Raw genomic sequence first — 15,186 nt, forward strand, 5'->3', positions numbered from 1 at the left:
CAGTTTTTCATCCACTAATACCCCCAGGTCCTTCTCCTCAGGGCTGCTCTCAATCCACTCATCGCCCAGCCTATATTTGTGCTTGGGATTGTCCCGACCCATGTGCAGGGCCTTGCACTTGGCCTTGTTGAACTTCATGAGGTTCACACAGGCCCACCTCTCAAGCCTGTCCAGGTCCCTCTGGACGGCATCCCTTCCCTCCAGCGTGTCAACTGCACCACACAGCTTGGTGTTGCCAACTTAATTCAGAACAAATCCTGTGTTGTGCAAAACTGGAAATATGTTTGCTAAACATTATACCTCAAAAAAAAAAAAAAAAAAAAAAAAGATTTAAGGGCTTTTCAGAAAACTTGAGAGTTGACAACCTCCTCTGCCAACCAGAATGCTCAAATTATTGCCTCAAAGTGAGCGGCCCATATCTTACCAAAAGCCATTAAATAATTTTTATTTTATTCTAATAATAACAATAGTAAGTTTACTTCTGTCTTATTTTCATGTACCCTTCCTTTTAAAGGCCTATGGCTTAGTGTTCACAAATTAAAAAAATATTTGTAAATACACAAAAATAAAGCTTAATAGCACACAATATAAAAAATGATAAATTTAAAAACCATTACATTATTACTATTGAAAAGTACACTACAATTAAGCTGCAGGTCAGAGATGCTTTGATCGTGGACATAATTTCCACGATTAACTCCTCAACAAAGTTTTTCATCTTCTTAATTAAATGAGAAATCTTTCATCCACCAAGGTTTTGGTTACCAAATTCTTCTGCCCAAGTGTATTACGAACAAACCTAAATATCTAAGAACATTTTAGAAAAAATATATTAATGAAGAAATACTTAAAACAGTATGTTTCAGTACCTAACATAAAATAATAACTTCATATTATCTTTAAATCGTAAATAACATGAATTAGGTGCTTAACTCCCTTTAGCATTTTTGAAACATTTTCCAATATCTTTCCACCCTGAAATATGTTATAATCATGTGTGATTAATTTTAACAGATATTGTGTTTTCTATTGAAAGTTATTTGTAGGCTCTTTATTCATGACAGGCATGTGAATAAAATTAATTTCTCACAAGCCTATTTGACAAAAAAAAAATCAAAAAACTATTTTATAAGCTCTCAGTATAATCTTCTGTCACCGCATACTGCTAACTTACTGCTTTAATTATCTAGTTAACTATATAAACTTCCATACTAACCCACATTTTTTAAATATTACTTTGTTCTTAAATTGAAATTTACCTCTTGTTGCAAATATGTTAGAATAGCTGCTAAAACAAAACTTTGCGAAGCCAGATCCACAATGGAGAAAAACAGGATATCAAAGATGAGCAGTGTTGTCTCATTGCCATAATAGAGAACGTCACTGAAAGAGTGTCCTTCATCTGCAGAAAGAAAATAATTTTTGAAAAAAGATTATTTCTGTGAAGTGCAAGTTTGTAGAGTTCATCAGTCCAGGCTGAGAAAGCTGATAAGAAAAAGGAAAGTCAGAGCAAGAGCTAGTTACGACATTCTATGGCATCATAAGAGCTACTTATGTCATTGTATTTAAGCAAAATAATACGAACCTTTTCACTTGTAAAATGGCTTAACACTGACAGAACTCAATAGGAAAAGCCTATGTGCCACACGCAACTTTATTCACTCCTGAAATCTCAATCAGATTGTTTAAAAAAGGCTGCTTTGAACAACAAGCAGATGCAACTTCCTTGTCACTGAAATTTTTAGCAAGTGTTAACTCGGGCCCCAACTCAATAAAATAATAAAATCATATGCTTAAAGCCTTACTTAGGAGGAGGTTCAGAGCTTAACATTATCTTTGTTCATTGGTTAACAGTTTCCCAGAAAATGGGTCTTTTAAGCTTAGAATACCTTTTCCATAGCCAAAGTAGTCTAGACCACTTATCCACTTCCTTATTTTATCAAAAACCACCACTTTCAAAAGAGAAAAGAACACTTAAAATAAACAATTACAGAAAATAGATTCTTCTCCCTCTTTCTACTTTTTCAGAAAAATGTCTAATGCAAGTTTTACTGGAAAGAGCATATTTTCGTTACAAATTGTATATGTCCTACTGCCATGAAATCCTGATTTCTATCTAAACTTCTGGGAACCGTGGCAGTCTAAACCATCAAACAATATATTTACATCAATGCTTATGATTATGAACTTTGAAACAATGGCAGTCAAAAGACCAAACCTTTGTTGAATACTGCACAATTTGGAGACATCACATCATGTTTATACACTTAATTCTAACTCAGACATTGCATACCTGACAATATTTATGGCTGAGTAGACCTGGGGTTTAGAATGGGGTTTTGGAATGACTGATATTGGAAGGTGTGGAATCACAGACTGAGGCTGAAGAAAGTCCTAATTACAGTTTTGAGGCAGATACTGGCTATCTGGCAACATTTATTACTAAAGATAGTGCTTCACCATGACAGAGAAGGGGAGCTCAAGCCTTTAATGAATTAGGTGTAGCTCAGACATCTAGACTGAGCAAAAATATCAGACTACAACCATGGCTAGTTTGAAAGCATGTGCTGCATTCTTGATCATATAGCAAGGTCTGAGATTCAAATTAGGCTTCAGCTTTTGCAGCCCCAGTGTCATAGAGCAGGAAAAGTTCTGCACAGCTCAGTGATGTAATCTGCGGATTGCTATTATATAAGAATGATGACATATTTAGGATGTGTAATGGTCACCTGGTAATATCTATGGATTGGATTACGGTTCTGATAAGGTTTAGAGTTTCTGAACAGTGAGGCTGGAGAGCCAAGTACTTGAGGGACTCAAAATGAGTGCCGGCATCATCTTGGATCACTAGTTAATATTTAGTTTTCATGCAAGTGATGGCCATATTTATGGTTAGGGGTAGAATCAGGGTCTGCACTAAGGTTTTCAAAGGTAATTTTTGATGGATTCTGTACAGCTCAGGGACTGAGGAAGCAGATTGGTATCAGGCCTAAGTTCACAGCTCATATTTCATTGCAGTGTGGATACTGGTCCCCAGACCACATCTGTTAATAGGAGGAGACCAGGACTCAGGGTTTCAGAACCTTGAAAGTGGAGGAAGTGGAGGACCTAACACTGGATGAGGATTCCAGTGATGCAGGTATTGGTCACCTGGCAATAATTATGAATAGGTTCAGGTTTTTAGAGCCTTGGTGTTTCACAGCATCAGTCTTCCAAGGATTCCGATTTAGGAACCTAGGTTGAAGTTTGAGATATGGTCAAGAACTTTCACTAAATCTATTTTTAACATATATACTGGTCACTTGGAAATACTTATGGCTAGGTTTAGCATGGGCTTGGGATTCAGGATGATGCATTGGAGAACCCAAGTCTGACTGATTTTGCATTGCTCCAGGGACCAGAATCACAACTGGTGTCATCCCTGTTTCTGCTGCAATACTCATTTTTGCTGTAGGTATTGGCAACACTTAAAAAGCTTCAAAATAAAATATTCAAGAACCCAAATTACTTAGTGGAGTCTGCAAAGATGAGTGGTGTATTAACATCAAGTATTCCACTAAAACGTCCTCACTGTGATCAATATCCTCTTTAAAGAAACTGTCTTTCTGTACTTTTAGTTGTTTCATAAGAAATTTGGTTCTATAAAAAAAAAATAGCATGGAGCTATTTAAATATTGTGGGTCTTCTTTCCATTTACAAAGTGGATATTGGATCTAGATAGCAAGTCAAAGGAGCACTTCGTAAACACGTGCATCTCTCTACACAGTATCCTTTCAGTTGCCTAAAAGAAAAAACATTGCAGTCAAGCAACAAATTATAAATAGGATTTCTGTAACCTGAAGAACTTTTCTTAAATACCTCCCTCACAAGCGGTCATTTAATGACCCCTCCTGCTGTAAAGTCCAGTTTAGATTGTAAATCCTGGGAGAGAAATCTACACAGAAACCTACATACTTATAATAGTACAAATACCAAGTCACAAATCTTTTTACCATTGTAAAAAATACTCTTGTCTATTGGTTCCATGAACTCCATGCCAAGAATCCGTTCAAGCAGCAACTTATCTTTAACAATATAATCCATTTCTTTATGAACCTATAAGAAAAGGAAAAACAATACTTCTTGTTTTATGATTTCAAAGAAAAAGTACTTGTTACAAAGTGAAGTACAGCTACTTAGACCTTTATGAATGAAAAAAAGCACTGATCTATTCCAAGACAAAAATAAGTACATAACAAAAAAGGATTTGTCATTTTTAAGAGCAGGCTGCACTGTTGGACAGTACTCCAATTTATTTTTTTTTTTGAATGAAGCACTGTTCCAGTTGCCATAAAATCTTTAACAACAAGTCTTTAAGCACATATGCTTAAAGAGAAATTACAGTCTTTCAGATTTACAATTTTTAGTCTCTACTTACTAGAATTGTACTTTCCTTAATATAGTAATGTCAGTATACATACGTGATCAATAAAAGAATTGAGAAATTTGTTCACGGTGTTGTATGCCCTTGTGCTTTGTTCAAAAGTATTTGCAGATGAGTCCAAAAGCCTAGCAGGACCACGTTTCTGAAATATAACATGACCATGACTTCAGCAGAAAAATTACATATTTTAAATAACATTTACAGAATACAAATATCTCACTTACTCTTGTTAGGGTTTCATGAATCCTGTCATAGTGCAGTCGCATTTTTCTTGAAATGGAAATCTGAAATGTCTGGCCATCTGTGTTCGGTAACAAACCTCTCTGACTACATAGATTTTCCTATACAATTAAAGCAATTGTAAATTAACATTATTAATGTCATTCATAGACCCAAAAAAGTAAAAAGCTTTTCATTTCCTCTCTTTCATGTACACATAGTACTTAATATCTCTAAATACTTGAATCCACTGCACTCTTGGTTCTATTATAGCAAGATTTTCTTAGGACATGAAATCCTGACCCCTGCTGTCACAAAGTCATATTCCTCTTTTCACCTGTGTTCGGTTCATTACCTTCTAATACATCTTTTGACATTCACTCTGAAGCCCTTTCTTTTATGTTTATCATTTATTCTATACTTGTCCTCTTTTTTTTTGTGCTTTGGATTCCTCACTTTTTCCTTGTGCTTTTCAGGTCACATTTAATAAATCTCAAACCCCCCAAGAAAATAGAAAATTCGACATCTCCATAGGGAAAAAACCTGCTTTTCCCAAAATTATATTAAAATAGACAATTAGGAAAAAATTATAGGAACACATAAGTCAAAAATATTATTAAAAAGATTCCTCTACATTTCAATGTTTGAGATTTAATTTTCATATGGTTATGTTTTTTTCTGTCCACTTATCATTGAAATAGCAACATCCTTTGTCTAAGGTACTTCCTACTTGTCCCTACAAAGATGCAAGATGTCATGAAATTTAGTGCAAAGTGCTCCAATCTTGTATTAGACATTTTACATTTGCCTGATCTTGCAGCAAAGATACAACATACGACAAACTAGGAAAAAGTACTTATTCAAATTGATTTCTGTAAAGAATAGGTTATATCACCACAGGAGAAGAGATGGAATAAAAGAATTTATTGGAAGAACAGATGTTTCTTTCTTAGGAGTTTTTCATATTTTTCTCTTTATGAAAGCTTTTTGGTATGCATCTTTTTGAATGTGGCCATGAGCTTATGAAAAGCTTCAATATCAAAAAGAACGTTCTTAAATACATGAAAAAGCTTTTTAGAAAAACAGGAATTTTATATCTATGAAATCTGAAGAAGAAGAGATGGTGAAGAAAAAGAAAGATGAAGAGCTAGTTAAAAGAACTATTGAGTCATATATTTACACACCAACAGCTGGTATCTTTTAAGTATCATAACTTGGTGCAATGTAATGCACAAGTGCAGATCCATAATGCAAAGGTGTGGGGGTTTTTTATAAAATAAATAATTAGAGCAGGTGTAAACTTTAATACTTTTACTTACTGCTTCTCTCTTTAGGTTCATATTCATTTCTTCCATATTGGTATCTGCATGTCCATGCACAGAGCGACCATGGATATAATAACCAAAGCAGCTGTGTGACAAGAGAAACACTGAAATCTGAAAGACATCGGGGAAGAGAAGAATACTTTAATTAAACATTATCATTTTATTTTTGAACTTTTGAATTCACAGTGGAGTGAATAGTCTTATCTATGTTTAACTAGAAACACACACCAGCTTCAAGTTTAGTTTATCAACAGCAAGGATCACTACTTAATTCTACAGCGCCAAAAAATTAAAGCAAAGTTATTAGCTTTTACTTTGATACAAAAGTCATTTCTGTGATACATAATACATATGCATGATTCCAGTTGAGCTCCTAGGAGACTGTATTTAACAAAATTTCATTCACTATGATACAATGCTTACATATGACATAAAACCCAAAATTCACTCTCTCTGCAACCCATGCACTACATGGGTGTTTCACGGAAGAGGAATAACCGAGGCTGGAAAGGCTGATTAAAAGGGGTTAATCTCTATATTTTTAAAAAGTTCTGGACAAATGAGCTAATCCAGCCTGTTCTGACTGCACTCTTCTTTGGTTAAAAAGGAATTCCTGCAGTATAAAGCTTCAAGACCCATATTTAAACTAGAGAAAGGGAAGTAGTTCAGATGTAACTAAGTGAAAATGCATGAAAAGGGTGATAACTGTCCAAAAGGGACAACCATGAAGTTCAGCGGTTGAGGGACAACCACAAGATAGGAGCAGAAACTGAATATAAACATATTAAATAAAACCAAGACAGCTGTGTCTGTAAGACAAAAGTACTAAAATGCAAACCAGTAGACAGAACGGCAGAAAATGGTTCCACACCTAATTTTTGTCATCATTTGTTACTTCTTAATTCTGTATGAGCATATGCAACCAATTTAACTTCAAAAAAACCCCTAAAAATCACACGTCTAGAAGAACATATTGATACCTATGGTTCCAGAATCTTTCTCCAATTAAAGTTTAACTGAAATCTTCTTGTAGATTGCACCAATAAAGTGAGTTGAAAGAAACATTGACTTTGGCTGTTAGCTAGTAATCTCTGATTAAATTAATAAATATTATTTAATACTCTTAAAACTATCTTATGTATTATTCTATTAAAAATGCCACTGTACAAATGAGACAAAGAAATACTTACATTGCTCATGCAACACAAATCAACAAATTGGCTTATCTTATCTTCAACAAATCTTTCATAAAACACAGAAAAAAATATAATCTGAAATAAATGAACCAAATTTTCTTTTATTAGTTCATCAGATTTGACTTTATTAAGCAATTAACTTCACAGTTTAACACCCACAAATTACAGACTTCTGTAGCCACCATTGCATTGGACTCTATGAAATGGGATTGACATCCTTCCTCTAAGAATTAAAGTTGTAGCAATAACCTGCTTTTCATTTTGAACTTGGAGATGCTTTAAAGTTGTTTAAAATAAAATGAAGTAGTTGCATAAATTCACATCTTTGAGAGGATTAAAATTCTGACTATGAACTAAGATGTCTCATAGCTCAGAAGATTGATTTTGAGTTCTAAAGGTGTACCATGCTAAAGCAGCTAAAAGTCTAGATCAAGCAAAACAGTTAAGAATATACCCAATGCTATGACACATAGTGTGAATGGCCTAGTGATATATTCTAGCTTCCAAGAACCAGGCTAAAAATGATAATTCAGTATGCCATGTGTCTCACATACCTGTAAGAAGGCAATGGCTAGCCAGAGTGCAGCAGACACACCAAATCTTAAAATGCGGCTCCAAGGAGCTATGTAACTCTCACTGCTTCTTGTAAGACTGGAAGAAGAATCCATTAAAGCCAGGTTTGAAAATCCCACCACCTGAAGAGATAAGAAGGTCAATATAACAACATGAGGCAATGAATAGTAATAATTATGACCCTGTTGTTTCCACCATAACAGGAAGTAAGAAGAAAAAATTAGGAAAAATGGACCTGGGAATAGTAGCATGTTCACTATGATAGAGCCCAATTGTGTGATCCAGTGTTATTACTGAGAAATATAATTAAAAACATAAACTGTACATATATGTGTTGATACATAAATTCAAAAACATACACAGCTAAATCTCATGAAAAATCAACATTGATTTTTACTGAAAAACTCCAAAAGATTCTACTGTTAGACTGCATACAGATATTATTTCTGCCAAATTTCAGCTTTTTGGTCCTATATATTCCAGTGTTAAAACAAATTTTTTATCTGTTTTGCAACTGTAAGAAACTGATTTTTTTGTTTTTATTGAACAGAAATATATTTCCCTCCACTGTCTTTATGGCCGAATCTATTTTAAACAAACAATCTAGAAAGAGTTGCCAAATAAAAAAGATGAGATAAACACTATGTCTTGAAACACTTAAGAGGTGAAAATTTTGTGAAAATCATTCAGAACTGAAGCTGCACCAGAAACATATTTGTGGTGGGTTGACCCCCACCACAGCGGGACGGGGAACAGGAAAAACAAAAGCAAGAAAACTTGTGGGTCAAGATAAAGACAGTTTAATAAGCAAAGAAAAGGGAAGAAGAGGTGGAAAAAACCTTCACGACAAGTGATGCAAAGGCAATCACTAACTACCTCCCACAAGTAGACTGATGTTCAGCCAGTCCCCAGAAAATCCCTCCTCTCCATTTTCATTGCTGAGCAAGATGGTATATGGGAATGAATACCCCTTTGGTCAGTTGGGGTCAGCTGTCCTGGTTGTGTTCTCCTCCCAGCTTCTTGCACAGCCCCAGTCTACCCGCTGGGGGCCTTGACGCTGTGCAAGCGCTGTTCAGCAATGGCCAAAACACTGGTGTGTTATCAGCCCTGTTTTAGCCACAAATCCCAAACACAGCACCCTATGGGCTGCTATGAAGAAAATTAACTCTATCCCAGCCAGAGTCAGTACAACACTGAAAAGCTCAGTTTTGCTGCCAGAGTGCTATCTGCACTAGCCATGTAGTCAACACTGCCACGGCGACCAGTGCCAACCAGTGGCTACTTTGGTGCCAGACATGAGGCCTGAGGGGAGGGAGACTCCTTCTTCTACGCTTTCCAACTTCCTCCAACTATTACTTTTGCTGGCTTGTTTTCTACTACTGTACAGCCTGTCACCATGATTAATGAGAACTGAACAGTCACTTTATCAAAACTGCTAACCCAAGAAGACAGGTTTTGAGCAATACAGAAGTTCCCCCTTGCAGTGAGCCGCTGATTGCCATATCTATCCCGTGCATTATACTTCTAGGGAAACTACATTCCAAACTCCAGCATGACAATGAAAGTTATAAAGATCATCTGAGGTTTTCGCAAACACCAATTTTAGCCTATTTAGGTATTTTTCATGACTTCCTCCACCATCAGTGGCAAGAAAGGGATTCTCCAGAGCAAAATTCATGGCAGGAGTTATAGAGCAAGATGTTAATCACTCTCTACTAAGAGTAGTCTCTCCCTTCTAGTAATACTAGGAGTCTACAAAGAGTAACCTGAGGAGATTGATTAGTTTTGGGATTACATGCTCTCTTTTCTCCCATTCCTTCCTTGTAACACGGCACCTAAGTTGGTCCTGGCCTGTATTTACCAACAGCAAAAATACTGACGTAGTGAATGAGGAAAGTTAGGCGTTTTTTACTGTATTTAATTTAAAAGCAAAATAGGAAATTTAAAAACAGAAATACAAAAATGAATAAAAGTATTAAAAAATGTTTAAAAGAACCTCACATAAACAACTATATGCTACACGCTTTAAGAACACTTCCTGAAATAAAAGTACTTACCAAACTAAAGAAGAAACAAACCAAAATGTTTTTGAAAAGCTAAAGCACAATTTCTCACATATCCTTAAGCTGTAACTGAAGGCATACTGCCTTGTGTTATGCCATCAGGAACAGAACTGGCACATTTCATTTCCTGCTTTACAAAAGGTCACTATAGCAAATTAGTAGAAAGGAAGCTCAGTTCAGATAAATATGAAACCAGAAATAAAGCTGTAGACTGTGGCAGGAGGGAGCCAGTAGGCAAATAAAGAACTGAGTGTGTACAGAGATTTATCAGTCTCTTAAGCCATTTAGGGTAACTCATTACCTTAAAAAAAACCCCAAACAAAACTAACAAAGGTCTCTAAGGTAATTAAAGGTTGGTTTGGGTTTTTTTAAGTCTTCCTTAATGAAATATTGCAATGACCTATACATACATACACATAAATTAAAAAATGTATTAAAATAATTATTTTACTAAGTTACATGTTTTCCAGTGAACTTGAAGGTCATCCACTATTACCACAGAGAATGCAAGAATTAAAAAACAGACCCTTAAGTTACATTCTGGTTGTGACTCATAAAAAATTAATAACAATAACAATAATAATTGTAGTAATAATACCTCCAGAAAAAAAAGAACTGCAAGCACTTGAAAGAGGGGATTTATCTTCCTCACTGTCTGAATTTCATTCCATTCATTTGCTATAAAATATGTCCTCCATATGCTCACAGGTGCAGCAGCACTTTTAATAACACCTTCACCTAAAAAGAACACATCCAATGAAGCTCTGAAATTTAATACTTGAGAGTAATATCTGAATTTAACCAAAGCTGTTTATATAAACAAGCATAGTTTGAATTACCTTCAACTGCTTTAAGAACTTTGCCCTTAGGTCTTTCCCAGTCAATAAAGAAAATATCTATAGTAAGTTGTGAAACCAGCAATTGTAAGAATTGCAGAGCCTAAGAAAGAAAAAGGAGAAATATAACAAGTAAGGACAGCAACAGCATATAGACAAAGATGAAGAAACAGTCATTGCACGTCATTCATTAAACATAACAAGTGATATACTTGACTATACTTGAGATTGCAACTTTGTTATAAACTTTTGATACTTTTTTTTTTTTAAATTGAAAAGCTTGGAATAATGGTAAGTCATGTGATGATGTCCAAAATTATGAAGAAAATACAGCAAAGTAACAAATTCCAAAAAATTTACTAAGTATTTTCCCATAACATATTAACCTGTATTATGAATTCTAGTTCAATATAATACCCACAATTAATAAAATACTTGTATGTCCCATGATGACAGAATACCAATCTCTGAATTTTACAAGTATGTTTGAACATAATTATTTTAATCTGTCTTTTTTTTAATCAGGAACTGACAGCACTTCTATTCTGCTTTAAAAGGAAGCACTTGCTTTCTTGATACAGTGTTATTTTATGTGGGTTTCTTTACACCTTTATCCTTGAAAGAATAATTTTCCATAGATCATCTTCCTTAGACATTTGTTTCCCTATAAAGACTCCACAAAATAAATTTCTAGGGAAGAATGACTGAATTCTTAGAATAAAATAATTGTTTACATCTATACACTAATAAAATGAACTGTACAAGATGTTTAAAAACAAGCCTACTGAAAATATACAGAAGCATATGTTGAAATGCCTTTAATGCCAGAGGAAAAAAAAATTTACCTTTAAACTAAACGCACATGCTACATATGTAACAAAATCTTCTTCTTGAGATGGAAGTGGTAAAAGGACAGAGACAAACTGCTGAGCCTATAATTGAGAAGTTACAATGAAATAGTATGGATGGCATATGTAACAACATACTAAGTGCTTAAGAGTGAATAATGTTTTGCAGAAAAAGATCAATATTTAATGTGCAATTATTTTGAATTTGTAAAATATTTTAAATTACTATTAAGCAGACTGCAAGTACAATGAATCCTAAGGAAAAGAAACAGGTGAACACAAAAATTTAAGCACACAAAACAGAATATGATATAGAACTTGCCTCAATAGTCTGACCAGAAAGGGGAAAAAAAAAAAAAAAAAAAAAGGAAAGAAAAAAGAAAGAAAATGAATTTTTGTGTAAAAATATATCAATATTAATAGGTTTTCATAACACCCAAATCTGGAAAAACACTTACTTTGAAGAACACAAGCCAATAAATCCCTGTGCCCACTGTGATGATAAAGAAAACGTTGGCAAGGTCTCCAGCATAAAACAGCAAGAACTTCAAAACTGTCTGCAATTATAAAAACACACTGTAGAGATCTGTAAAACTCATTAAATAATGCATATGTACATTCATATAAAATGTTATGCAGCTCACACTACAGGAAACTCCAGTAGTGAAAAGTAGCCTTGAACAAAATTGTGGTCATATATGTATGGTATATTCAGTAACTGAAACTCCTACATGCTAGTCTTTGTTCAAAGAAGAATTAATCTGAAAACTAAGTCCAGTCAACTGATCAGAATAGCTCTGTAAATAAATAACTTTTTTTTTTTAGCAGAAGTATTTCCTAAATGACAATATCAGAATCCAAAAAAACGCAAAAAACCTACTTCGTCAAGTGAGCCTAACTCCAGGTCACAGTTCTATGCAGTTAGGCTAGAAATTATTTCAGTTACCTTATGAAACAGAATAGTTATATCACAGGAATGATAGCAAAGGTCTCCTTAAAGAGAGAAAGACGTGTCCCTTTTTAGGTTGCCAGCTGTTTATACCTGCAAGTCAATTACAGAGCTTCCTGTACGCCTCTTCCAGCCTGCAGTCTTGAGAAGGGACCATAACACTGCGAGCCCACCCAATACACCCAACGTGATCTGAAGACAATGAAAAATTATTTGCAGATATTTTTAAAAAACACAAAATAGAAGTAAATCATTATATCAACAAATTCAAGGGAAATACAACTTACATCAGTCTGAATCTGAGCCTCTGACTGATTCATCTCATAACTGACTGAGAAGGAAACCTGAATATTAAGATACAAAAAGTAAATATGCATAGAAATTCTGAAATGCTACAACCATTATAGACAGTGGTATTTTTCACACTTTTAGTTGGTGGGAATTCCCATCTAGGGCTACTATACAAGTACAACATATACCTTCTTTTTCTGTATACATCTGACCTGGTGTGCTACAGTGCCAGGCTTAGTACTAGCATGTGCTCTGCTACACTTAGTGCAGATTTTACCAACAGTAATGCTGGGGATGGATGTCTGCTATCTGCAAGTTACTAGCTGTACCTAATTATAATCCTTTCATATGTGCATAAATTTTTTCCTTCTGAAAGGAGACACCAAAAGTTTGACACTTTCCCTTTTAACAGTGTTGATTAAAAGTAACTTTAATGTAACTGCACCAGTACGCAAAATCATGGAGGTCTTACATACCTCAGACACCAATTTTTTTTTCCAGCTTGAATGAAACAAAAATTGTCATGCAGCATCAAATTTGCTCCCTCTAGCTTAAATATCTATCTAACCTAAGACCTATTTTGACTTTGGTCTGAAAGATTTGTGTCTTGGTTTTATAACATTCTGGCCTGAGTCTTTGTCACTGCAAGGCTAAAGTTAACACACGCATGATAATGAATACTATTTTTAATTCAGTTTTAAAAAAAGGACAAAATCGCGCAAAACCAATCCCTCTTCCCCGCCACCTTGGCTTCCCAAAACATTTGTTCCTGTCTGAGCTCATTCTGTCACTTCACTTGGATTTAAGTCTAAATATGCTCTGTTACTAGAAGCTCAGTGTTTATAGAACTTGGAATGAAATTCAATGTATCTTTTTTACTTGCATCAAATTTGTTAAATGCAACAAGACATCCAAAATTGACAACACCTAAGTACATCAGACGTAGATGTAACGGTGAAATAGTGTAACAGAGAATAGAGAAACTGAGAACAATTGTTCCTGCCATCACCATTTGTATGAATTATTTTCAAAAAACAGTGCTGTTTCTGTGGTTAAATAAAGACATCATTTAGGCAGGGAAGAAGTGTTCGACTAATTTTTCTATCTTTCTAATTCCCTGTCTCTTCTTTCCTTTCATGCAGCTAATATGGAACACAAGGAATGGTTCTAGCACCAGAAATTTCTAGCTAGATGCCTATCTGTACCGGAAGCCTGGCCTGAACTGTTGAAAGTTGATAATCAGAAAATGTTAATATTATAATTTTTTTAATAGCAGAATAATTATTTTACTATATTAAGCTCTACATTTTCACTTTTTAAACCAGTGTGATCTAACAAGCAAACAAGGCACAGGAACGGGACATCTGAGCTGCTGCCCATCATGGCAGGTAAAAGGGCAAGTAGGAAATGCCCCTTCTGCATCTGCTACAGCAGAATTCGGTAGCTTTCAGTAGAGAAAGATCTCCCAAACTGATCTGCAACCCCTCTGGCTATGGATTTTTGGATTATTTTACTTTAATTCTTAGAGATGTGCTGTAAAATAATGCACAGCAGACAAAACACTAAAGGATGTTTCAGATATATTACCAATATTTTAACTTAAACTACAGGTGACCTCAAATGTCTATGTCATAACAACCTCCTCTTAACGCATTGCTTTAGATAAAAATATTCAATTTCTTGCATAAATTGCTTTCAGTACATTGCATAAATAGTACTTTTCCTGTTATTTTCTGTGCGTATAATTTTATTTGAACTGTAGCCTAATTTAGCATTATACCACCAACTGTAAAATTCTAAGTATTTTAAGTTAAAAAAGACTCAAGATAAATTAAAAAGAAAATACTTTTAACTGCTTTGTTTTAAAAGCTTTAAGTTTTAGTGAAAACTTGCAACTTCAAAACTGAGCAGAACTAGAAACTGCTTATTAGATTTTTATAACTCCCCCCCCAAAACGTTCACTCAACTGGAATTCCAACAGAACTAAAAGTATGATTAACAAATCAGTTCAATTAAGATAGCACAAAGATCTCACCATCACACTCTGGGTTTCAGGGTTTTGGACAAGCACATCTGTGTAAGCAATAGTAATTAGAGGAGGGTGGATAGTTCCTCTCTGAGTATGGGACACCAGACGAATACTGCAGAAATACAAACAGAGTATTATTTTTAATACAGAAAATGGATGAATTGCTTGGAAAGTATTCATTGAAACTTTTACTAATAAGAAAATACTAAATGAACAGAACAACCTGATCAATAAAATGTGAGTTTCAAACCCAATGACATGGCAATTCACATTTTAAAAGCAAGCAGAGTGTACAAAGGCATGTATACAAATACATAAAAAGAAAAAGCTGGGAAGGATTGTTTATTTGTAAGAAAATACCTGAATCAATCTTTACCTACTGCTCACGCTACTATAGCTGCAACTGAAGTCAATTCCAAAAGGTAACTTTTCTC

The 15,186-nt window shown here is 34.6% G+C and overlaps 1 protein-coding gene across 1 annotated transcript in view; it reads right to left on the reverse strand.

Annotated features, from left to right (window-relative positions):
* Nucleotides 1–717: 717 nt before the first annotated feature.
* The window catches only part of TMEM67 (transmembrane protein 67), a 31,229-nt gene continuing 16,760 nt past the window's right edge, over nucleotides 718–15,186 (reverse strand). Inside the window, exons 13-27 of the mRNA XM_050891588.1 lie at nucleotides 14,759–14,864; nucleotides 12,720–12,776; nucleotides 12,526–12,624; nucleotides 11,942–12,040; nucleotides 11,481–11,567; nucleotides 10,639–10,738; nucleotides 10,398–10,537; nucleotides 7,718–7,858; nucleotides 7,158–7,238; nucleotides 5,962–6,078; nucleotides 4,648–4,764; nucleotides 4,461–4,565; nucleotides 3,993–4,095; nucleotides 1,260–1,402; nucleotides 718–807 (exon numbers count right to left, since the gene is read on the reverse strand). Coding sequence (XP_050747545.1) covers nucleotides 727–807; nucleotides 1,260–1,402; nucleotides 3,993–4,095; nucleotides 4,461–4,565; nucleotides 4,648–4,764; nucleotides 5,962–6,078; nucleotides 7,158–7,238; nucleotides 7,718–7,858; nucleotides 10,398–10,537; nucleotides 10,639–10,738; nucleotides 11,481–11,567; nucleotides 11,942–12,040; nucleotides 12,526–12,624; nucleotides 12,720–12,776; nucleotides 14,759–14,864 — 1,576 coding nt within the window. The 3' untranslated portion in view covers nucleotides 718–726. The remainder of the gene's footprint in view (nucleotides 808–1,259; nucleotides 1,403–3,992; nucleotides 4,096–4,460; nucleotides 4,566–4,647; nucleotides 4,765–5,961; nucleotides 6,079–7,157; nucleotides 7,239–7,717; nucleotides 7,859–10,397; nucleotides 10,538–10,638; nucleotides 10,739–11,480; nucleotides 11,568–11,941; nucleotides 12,041–12,525; nucleotides 12,625–12,719; nucleotides 12,777–14,758; nucleotides 14,865–15,186) is intronic.

This window comes from Gymnogyps californianus, chromosome 2 (genome assembly GCF_018139145.2).
Source record: "Gymnogyps californianus isolate 813 chromosome 2, ASM1813914v2, whole genome shotgun sequence".
In the NCBI taxonomy this organism is placed as follows: domain Eukaryota; kingdom Metazoa; phylum Chordata; class Aves; order Accipitriformes; family Cathartidae; genus Gymnogyps; species Gymnogyps californianus.